Below are 10632 nucleotides of genomic sequence, written 5' to 3'. Positions count from 1 at the left end.
TTGACGGTATGTATATGTATATATGCTGCTTTTTAGGATAAGTGATGTTTCAGATGCTTTTGAAAACAACATTTACAATAAATCATACACATCCATAACTGAACAAAGATGAATTAATGTATAGTACTTTAGCCAATATATTTAAAACATTATACAATTTATCAGTTTATAATCTACTAAAATATTCATAATTTGTTTAAATGATGCTGACAGCAAAGCAGAAACTTTCTTAACTTTTAATGTGTGCAGAATATGAGTCTTTAACAGACTTAGGCTTCTTGTAATCAGGCACAGATAGTGTCCATGTTGTTAGTAACATAAATCTAACTTGTACAACTACAAATACCAGTAGAGTCCATACTTTTATAGCTCTCTGTGTCCTTGGTCACCTCTGTGGCATAATAGGCAGGGAAAATGCCTCGGGCTCCAGTTCTCATGTTGTAGCCCTCATACCAGTAATCGTCCCCTTGGACCTCCACCAGCAACGGGTCATCCACCTCCAGCTCCAGCTCGTCATCGTGTCGAGGGACAAACCTATTGGGACAAGCATGAGATGAAAAATATAGCAGCTGTATTACAAATATTAGTCACATTCTTTTACAAAATTTCAGAATTCCTCTGGAGATTTTGTCATTATTTACTCCCGTTCTGTGAAGAAAGCCAAAAAAAAAAATCAATTTGTCATTAAAGGAGGGGTAAACAGAACCACTGCAACAACAAGACTTACCATCATCCACTATCAACATTAAACAACGCAACTTGACAAAAGCTCAGCCGAGGGTTTACAAAGAGATTACAGTGGAATTGCAACAGTTGTCTCGGCTGACAGGTGAATATTTACTTATGTTCGTTTGTGTTTTAAGGAGCTTGACAAGCTCGTCACACAACATCCTAGATTCACCTGAAACCTGCTTCAGCAGCAGACAAGGTTGAAATACTGTTTGCTTTGTCATTCCACAAGTTTGCTCCAGTGGTTGTTGAACAATGATGTCTTACTTGAGGCAAACTATGCAGTCAGGTTTAAAGTTGGATGTCTCACTCCATACTTTAAAATTAGACACACAGTAAAACAAAAGTGCAAATGTGATTTTGAAATGAAGGCCTGACATTCCTTGAAGAAATGTCATATCTTCTGCCACATTTAATGGCACAGTTTGACATTAGATCATTTTGTGTTGAAGAAACGGAGCTGGTTTGGTCAATCCTTGTAAATAAAGTGATGTGACCTCAGTTTTGTGAGATCATGTGACATGTTAGCACTAAGTATGTGTTGATAAAGACTTTTTGCTACAACCAAATCAAACTTTATCTGTAAAACTGTGTTGGTCATTTAGATGTGGTGGCCATCTTGATTTGGGTTGACTTCTAAAATAAATGAGTTTTGGATGTACAGCGATTATTTTCTGAATGTTTCATTAAAACCCATAGATGGACATACAAAGTGTACTTTCACAAAACACTTCAAACTGGAACTTAGACACCTTCTGGTCACTTTGATGATTTGTAAATTGGTTGAGGTGGTGAGAGTGGTTTAAGCCAAACCACCACTGACATGCTACAAAATGAGGTAGTAACAGAGCCGTAACAACTGAGCTGTGAAAAAGTACACTGACATTAATAACAAGAAATGTTATTTGGGAAAAAAAACTGTTTGTTGGTGCTAAGATGGTCAATTGCGCCGCTCAAGGTGGCTGCATGTTGGAGCAGCTCTGTTACTTTCATTCTGAGATTTTGCTTTTGGAAACTTTAATTCCTCTTTTTCTGGATGTAAATCACATTTTTTGGATGACTGTTTCCTCTGGTATTGGATGCTGTGTAGCTGGAAGGATTTTTACGGTAACTTTTTTAGTTTTGGACATTTGTTATAATGCGTAACCATGGCAACAAGGCAGTTTCTACAACCAACAGCAGCTGATTAACATCTCAAAAGCTCAAGTAATATCTCAACTACAGCCCTAAATTTCAAATGAGTTGAAAAGGATGTTCTGTGGACGCATTCTCATCTACCTGCCAGCTGTGCTCGAGTGCCTGACCACTGAGATCCTGGAACTAGCAGGAAACACGGCTCATGACAGCGGAAGGACAGGATCGTCCATCAGCACCTACAGTTGGCTGTCTGCAGCGACGAGGAGCTCAACAAGCTGCTGGGAGGAGTGGCCATCGCCCCGGGAGGATTGCTGCCCAACATTCAGGTGATCCTGAAGCCCAGGAGGCCAACCAAGTGCAAGTAAATAGATCAACATCTGTGGCCAGTTTTTTCAGATCTGCTATAAGACGGACCATCACAAGAGATCCTTCCCACCCACAACCATCAACATCTAGAACAACTCTTTTATGAAACAAGGAAAATGAGCTACAACAACATTTAATTTCCCTCTGGGATTAATAAAGTATTTTTGAATTGAATTGAATTGAATTGAATGGGGCTAGAAACATCTCAGCACAAAAAAAAGAAGCCGTCCAGATGACCTGACTGAACATTGTTGGAGTTACTGGTAAAATTTTTGGCAAATATGTAATCAAAAGTGTTGCATGTATGGATTGTGTTAGTTCAATATGTGTGAAATTGACCAAGTTGTAGCCATTTCAGTGTTTTCTAAGGTTGCTTATATGTGGTGGTCATTTTGATTTGGGGTGGAAATGTTTTCCTTGTATGCCCTACGATTACTTCCTTAGAATTAAAAAAGAAAACATCCACTAGTTTGTGTAATATTTTGCTAACATACAAACTTTCTCCGGCAGCACGGTGGCACAACGGGTAGAGCTGCTGCCTCTCAGCGAGCAGGTCCTTGGTTCAAACCCCAGTCCAGGGGCCTTTCTGGGTGGAGTTTGCATGTTCTCTCCGTGCATGCGTGGGTTTTCTTCAGATACTCCAGTTTCCTCCCACAGACCAAAAACATGCATGTTAGGCTGATTGGTAACTCTAAATTGTCCCTAGGTGTGAGTGAGAGAGTGAATGGTTGTTTGTCTCGTTTGTCTCTATGTGTCCCTGTGATGGACTTGCGACCCGTCCAGGGTGTACCCCGCCCCTCGCACAGTGATTGCTGGACATGGGCACCAGCGACCCCCGTGACCCAAAATGGAATAAGCGGGTAAAGAAAATGGATGGATGGATGGATGGATGGACAAACTTTCTCTCTCACACACATACATACAGGCAGGAGCAAAAACATTAGCAGGCAATTAAGAAAGTGGCTGTCCTTACATCCTTCACAGCATTTTGATCAAAGCATGTTGTAAATTTTAATGAAGTTGAGTAAGTTTGATAAAAAAACAAAACAAAAACATAATATCTGAAATAGGTTTACAGTAAATTCACAAGCTAACATCTAGCTAAAACTGTATATATATATATATAAATAATCGATAAATCAATCCCACTGAAAGTCATGAAACTCATGACTCTTGCTCATGTTTGTGCTGCTGTTCAACGTAATGTTTTTATGTTATGAGTGCTTAGTGTATATTTAGCTGATGTTTTTCTTAGTTCATATCTTAGATCTTATTACTGTTTTTCTTTTACATTTTATTGTTGGATGTAACTGGGACCCTGTGTACATAATTTCGTTCCACCACATGTACCACATGAGGTGGAATACAATAAAGAATCTCTGACTCTGAAGTAGCTCTCCATCTCAAAAAGGTTGGTGACCCCTGCTGTACACACATACACACATATATAGAGAAATTATGAGAATATGAGATTTAATTCCTTTTGAACCTTATTTCAATGACCGTAGTAATTCATATCATCACCATAAAAGTTGGAACACATTCAGAACATTAGCAACTGATTATTTTACATCATTCCCATTCACATGCAGTCTTAAACATACGAAAACAAACATATCTACAGACATATGCTCATAAATATTATACTTTGTATTATATACTTAAACCAACACACCCTTTGCCTCTTCAGAGGGGCTGCTAGTACAAAAAAATAAATGTTTACCATGGCTCGGTGTGAAACTTACTGTCGTACTTAGGGAAACATGTTACTTGCTACACAACTGTGCTAGACAAGAAATGCAAATACACAATAAAAGTGTGCAGATCAAACTGTAAGTCAACAACATCACAGCAGAAACATCAAAATAAAATGCATTCAAATCTGTTAATAACATAACTGGCCTGGGGCTAGCCAGTCTAATGCTAGACTAAGCTAGACTAAGCTAGCTACTAATGCTGAAATATGTTTAAGCTTTGTAAGAACTTGTTCTGCAGCATCTGTTGGTACATACAAATGCTTTTCTCTTTATTTAAGTTTCTGCACCCAGGAACCACCTGTAAGTCCAAAATTGTGCTTGTAATGTATTTTCAAACTTTATACTAGGTTGGAATAGTAACATACTGTATAATATAGGCAAAGGCAAGGCAAATGTATTTGTATAGCACATTTCATACTTGGAGGTAACTCAAGGTGCTGCACAGAATAAAAACAATTTAACACGAACAAGGCAAAACTACCTATGTGCACACACAATATAATACAATATATCACTGTATATATATATATATATAAAATACAAATAGTTTTCATGGTGATGATGATGCTGGTGTTGTTACTCACCTGTAGACTGCTCTGTGGGTCTGATCTTTCTCTTCTCCATTTATGACACAAGAACACAAGCCAAATGACTCAGCACCTACAACAGCACAAAAGAGACAGAAAATGAGAAAATAACCTCAAAAGAATGACTTTACAGTGTCTGAGTCAGCGCCTGTTACAGGATGTCAAGAAGACAAATTATATTCACCTCAAGTTGCAACAAAAAACAACCACACGTGAGTAGAAACTCCATTCCAGCCAGTTCTTGTCAAAGCACACAAACACTTTAAAGGGCTCATAAATCACACTGTAATTAGGTGTGAACAGATGAGCTTTGAGTATTTGTATGTACATTCCCATGAGATCCCCAATTCCCATCTGCACTCTGGAGATAAATTGTTATGTTTTAAAAAATAATTGAAAAATGAACAAAAAGACAACAAAAGGCAAACTACTCATCTAGTATTAATCCCGCATATTGTTTGAGTATTACCTCGTAATGTTTCAAACTGACTAAAGTTTTACAAACACAACATGCTAAGGCTTTTACCAAGTCCATTTATTAGAAAAGAGGCTGTCACACTGACTGGATAGTTGATAAAAAAAAAATTGGAAAACAAATAAATAGAGAAAATAGTGTTTTAAACTTGTTTATTGTGTATCTCATGTTCCATTTATTTTCTCAGTTGATGTGTTAAGACTGCATTACAGTTCACACAATAAACCTAATCACCATCAGTACTGTAGTAACGTGTTGTGTCTATGTGCACTTATGAAGGAATGTAAGACCGTGCTCTGCAACATCAGTTCAGATTATTTGCAGACAGAAAGACTGTAATTTTGAATTAGCAGAGTACATTAGTACAGCTAGGTAAGGCTACAGTAGCTCTGTGGTCTTGTAATCTTAAGGCCTTGGGTTCAAGCCCAGGTTGCATCAGGAAGGGCATCCGGTGTAAAACAATTGCTAAATCCTTCATGCAAGTTCACATGTTGTTGCCACTCCTGAAGAAAGGAGCAGCCAAATGAAAAACATCTTGTGCAGCTAAGTGGAAATTAAATGTTCTACTTCTGTAAATCTACTAGTTGCGGATCTTTATCTATTTTTTCCCTCTGTACAAAACTTTGAACAAAACTATGGAGCAGCGTGTTTTGTACCTTTTGTAGCTCATACTTGAATCTTGACTTCTCTGTTTGTTGTTTGTTAAAGAGGAAGGATTTTAGCTCAGGGGCCTTCAGTGCGGAGATGTTTGCTGGAAATTGTGCACACCATTCTAGGAGAAAGCATGAGTTTATTTTTTATATATTTTTTCATTTTATTTTAAATCTGGTCCTGAATTAGTTAATGGGTGGAAAAGGAAAATACTGTACAAAGTACATTAAAATGAGTCTCTGGCATATGCATTTACCCTTTATACCCTTTATTGAGCTGTGGCTGAGTGGTTAAATCAGTCGCCCTCCAATGGGAGAGCTGGGGTTCAAGTTCACCAGCAGTCACATGCCGAAGTGTCCCTGGGCAAGACACTGAACCCCTTATTTTTTCATTTACCCTTTATTTATACAGGTAGTCTCATTGAGTCACGAGAACTCATTGAGTATTACTATTATTATGATTATTATTAGTATTATTATTGCCTCTGATGTGTGTCCCATCAGTGTATGAATGTGATCTAAAGCTCTGATTATTATTTGTAGAGATTTAGTAGAGTGCTGTATGAATGGGTAAATGAGGAAACAGATTGTAGAGTAAAGCGTTTGAGTGTCTTGATTAGATAGAAATACTTTATATAAGTACAGTCCATTTCCCATTTAGCCTTTATGCACACCAGTCAAATCTTTTTGCATCGCTTTGCATGCTTTGTGTATTTTAGTTTACATAAAACAACTACATTTCCTAACTCCATCTATCTGTTTTTGACTCTACATTAAGAACCTGAAGTGTCTGGAGATGAGTTTCTTTCAAATCCAGCAGATAGTTTCAGGTAATGTCAAGCACTTACTGGAAGATCGAGAGTGGCCATTCATGAAGACGTTGAGGAACTTCTTGGAGAAGTGCAGGTCATCCTCTGAAGTGGAATCTTCAGAGAGACAAGCTGTAGCCTCCCTCTGAACTCCTCCTGTCTGAGCGTCATGATCATCATCTTCAACTTCTTCATACTCCTCCCCAATGGCAGACTCATAAGGGGAAGAGACGCAGTTGTCGTAAACAGTAGCTGAGTCGCTGTCATCGCTGTAGCCTTGGTAACACTGCCTGAGACTGATGAGCTCTAGCTGAGAGTGCTCATCCACCACTAGTGTGTATTTGACTGAGTCATATGTTAAGCTGCTGGCCTCGGAGCTCATGGTAGTCCTTAGTGGGATAGGTTTTCTGCCACTTTCATTTCCCTTCCCTCCTCCCTTTGTCATCTTTCTGTTCATTATTATCCTGTCTACATCCTCATCCTCCCCACAAAAGCTTTCATCTGTGGCATCCACATACTCTACAGATGACCCAGCTCTCAGCGTGGCCTGCACTCCCTTTAAGCTGAGGTCCAGAGCATGAGAGGAAGGAGCTGAAACAGCCATGCTAGGTGGCGTGATGAGTGACTCCACACAAGAAGCATATGAAGGTGGGGGGACATAAAGTTCGTCCTCCTCATAAATGGAAGGATTGGTCCGATCTGGTAGAGGCTGATAAGGAGGTGGGCCCTCTGTGTCAGAGCTTATGGACATACGTCCTTGTTCAGTCTGTTGTGAGAGAAAAGGTCGGTCTGGCACATTGGGGGGTTCTAAGGGGTCCGCTGAACGCTGAACCGGAGTCAAATAAATCTCCTCCGTGGGTTCCAGATGAACATCTGTGTGGTATCGAACCTTCTCCCGATGGTGACCAGAGCAATCCGCCTTACCCGTTGGATATAGAGGAGCTGGTGTGTAGTTCTGTGGTGGTGGTGGTTGAGGTGGCTTCTCCTGTAGCTTGGACCGAGTTACAGCACCATTGCTTGAGCCGTGTGATTGTCCCGATGTGTGGCGGTGCCTGCAAGGGGCGTCTGTGGACGTTCCGCGGTCTTTGGTCTGCGCTGCCCCAGCCTGCACCTTGTCCTCATCGCTCAGGCAGCGGTGCTCACGAGGAGGGGTGAGATCACCTACAGGAAGAGCGTACACAGACAGAACCACAGAGATGGCCATACAGACAAACACGCAGGCATACAAGCATAAACAGAGGCCGGACACACACACAGAGTAAACACACATGATGAAGGCAAGAAGACGGGATCAACAGAGGAACAGCCATGAAGATGGACACATGGGACAGCAAAGAGAAGCACAAAGCAGAAAGAGAGAGGAGTAAAAATGGTTAGGATTACCCAGTTAAATCCCCATCAAATACGTTATGTCATGCAGTACGTCATAATCCACTGGCAACAAATCAAACCATATTATTTTTTTGTCAAAGATCCAGCTCTGACGTTTGACATCTAAGCTTCTAAACAACAGGTGAAACAATCACACTTCCTTTATTTAAAAAAACAAAAAAAAAAAACTGTGGTTTCCATTTTAAAAAGTATTGAAACATTTTCAGTCAGGTCTTTTCTCAAAGACATGTTTATTTGATGAGTTGGCTTCAACATACACTTATGAAAACAGATTCTCTTTGATAAAAACAAAACATCAGATTCCATTCTTCCATTTTGAATTTAGTTGTACAAATGGCAAAATACAACGCCATAAAAAAGGGTTGATCTGGCAGTATTTTTTTTAAAGTACATTTCTTGAAGGCATTTCATTTCCAGGTCATGCTGATAAATGAGAAATAGTTCTCAAACATTTCCATCCATCCATCTATTATCTTTACCCGCTCTTCCTTTTTGGGTCGCGGGGGTCACTGGTGCCCTTATCCAGCAGTCACTGTGTGAGAGGCGGGGGACACCCTGGACAGGTCTCCAGTCCATCACAGAGAGACAAACGAGACAAACAACCATTCACTCTTTCACTAGAGACAATTTAGAGTCACCAATCAGCCTAACATACATGTTTTTGGTCTGTGGGAGGAAACCCACGCATGCACAGAGCGAACATGCAAACTCCACTCAGAAAGGTCCCTGGCCGTGATTTGATTCAGCGACCTTCTCTCTGAGAGGCGACAGCTCTACCAACTGTGCCACCGTGCCAGCCCTCAAACATTTCACTTGGTAAAATAAAGGTTAAAAAAATAGTTTGTATCCCCCACACTGAAGCTCTGAGAATGTTGGCAATGACCAGTGATGACTTCCCATGATCTGGCTGGGCTAAAACACAAACACACACCCACAACTCCCATCAGTCCCTGAGTTAGCTCCACTTAGTGATCACTCCAATTCAAACTGTCCCTAAAGACAACACAAGTACACAGCCCTCCAAACTGACTATCACACACAACACCACTGTTTTGGAAGCGAAACAGGAACTATAACTATTGACAGATTCAACATTCCACTCTGCAAAATGTTGCCATTAACTAGGGGTGACAACTTCAAAAACTTCATTTTCCCGAGATAAATATAACGTTTCCTGAAGATCTGATAAGTGGAAAGTAAAAGCTTACCAGTTTTAAGGGGTGAAGATGAGCCTGAAACCTTTTCTTGCCAGCTGTATTTCTTTCCAAATGAGTTGTTGTTTAAGGTGTCCTAAAACAAAAGAGGAAGAGAGGGAGGTGGTGAGGATGAAAGATGGGCGGTGGGTACTGAGATAAGGAGAAAGAGAAGTTTGGGATCCTAGACACTAAGTTTACAACAGTAGTGTTGGATTTTAAATTCCTCTTTCCACACATGCACACACACTCACGCACACACATCTTTTTATTCAGATGAATGAGCAGGGATTCTTTTGTCCATGCTGCGTGGTGTGCATTTAAAGGGACCAGACCTTTTATGAAAGCTACTGGGATGCTCAAACAGTAGGAGCCTGCTCATGATTATGGGATAACAATTAAAAAGCTGAGTAAGGACTTTTTACTGTTTATCCTTTGTAAAGTGTCATTCTATCTGAATTATAACAATGTGAAAATAATTTGTATCCCTAAAATAGGTGTGCAAAAAAAACCAAAGAGACTAAAAACCAATAGACTCCCACAATTTTTTTAAATTTACTGAGGCTTATATACTTATATAACATACATTAACAGAGAGTGGCATGATGTGGGAGTGGAAGATATTGTGTTTTTAATGTTCACTCATTCACTCACTCACTACAATGGGGTCACTATATACAGTAGTAGACTTGTTAGATGGTAGAGGACAGCTATGGGTTTTTGCATTTCAAATACTAAATTAATACATTGCTTACACATTTCTGTACAGAACAACAGTTTTAACAGTTATAGTATTTGTTCAAATTAAAACGAGTCACAGTTTACAATGGTTGAAATTTGACTTGCCTTACATTGTAAGTGGCTGCATATCTTCAACATGTTTCATATTTAAACCTAAACAACTTAAATATACTTTCAGTTAAATGGGACAAAGCTCAGACAGATGAGGACATGCCACACTTCAAATCAAAACATGCATATAATTAAAGCATTTTCAACTAGTCTGAATATCACAAATGGGAGCTGTAAACATTAGCATTAACATTTTGCTGTGTTGGCTGTGGCTGCAATGCATTATGGTCTATTTTCAACCAATGCAGTGTGCAACTTTATGCACTACTTTAAACGTACCACAAGACAACTTTCTAAGGCACTATATACAGTGTTGCAGGGACCATGCTCCACCATGATAAATGAAAAACCGTGAAGTACATGGCAGCACGACGGCTCAGTGGTTAGCACTGTTGCCTCACAGCAAGAAGGTTCTGGGTCCTATCCACAGTTGGACCTGGGGTCTTTCTGTGTGGAGTTTGTAAGTTCTTCTCGTGCTTGCGTGGGTTTTCTCTGGGTACTCCGGTTTCCTTCCACAGACAAAAACATGCATGTTAGGCTGCCTTCAGGCCCAGACCTCCATTGTAAAAGAGATCTGTGATCTCAGTGGTATTTGTCTGGTTAAATAAAGGTTAATAAACTAAAATAAATAAGTAGGGATAGTCCAAGTAGTAGTATTATTAGTAAGTAGTTTATTTTAGTATAT

At 39.7% G+C, this 10632-nt stretch overlaps 1 protein-coding gene across 1 annotated transcript in view; it reads right to left on the bottom strand.

Moving 5' to 3' along the window:
• Window positions 1–10632, bottom strand: part of LOC119424494 (C-Jun-amino-terminal kinase-interacting protein 1) — a 55578-nt gene that overhangs the window by 5227 nt on the left and 39719 nt on the right. Inside the window, exons 4-7 of the mRNA XM_037691982.1 lie at window positions 9111–9192; window positions 6550–7671; window positions 4574–4649; window positions 362–534 (exon numbers count right to left, since the gene is read on the bottom strand). Of these exons, the coding sequence (XP_037547910.1) occupies window positions 362–534; window positions 4574–4649; window positions 6550–7671; window positions 9111–9192 (1453 nt within the window). The remainder of the gene's footprint in view (window positions 1–361; window positions 535–4573; window positions 4650–6549; window positions 7672–9110; window positions 9193–10632) is intronic.

Source organism: Nematolebias whitei, chromosome 2 (assembly GCF_014905685.2).
Source record: "Nematolebias whitei isolate Nwh7 chromosome 2, NemWhi1, whole genome shotgun sequence".
In the NCBI taxonomy this organism is placed as follows: Eukaryota; Metazoa; Chordata; class Actinopteri; order Cyprinodontiformes; family Rivulidae; genus Nematolebias; species Nematolebias whitei.
Note: the sequence above shows the minus strand (reverse complement) of the source record. Positions and strands in the feature narration are given on the sequence as shown.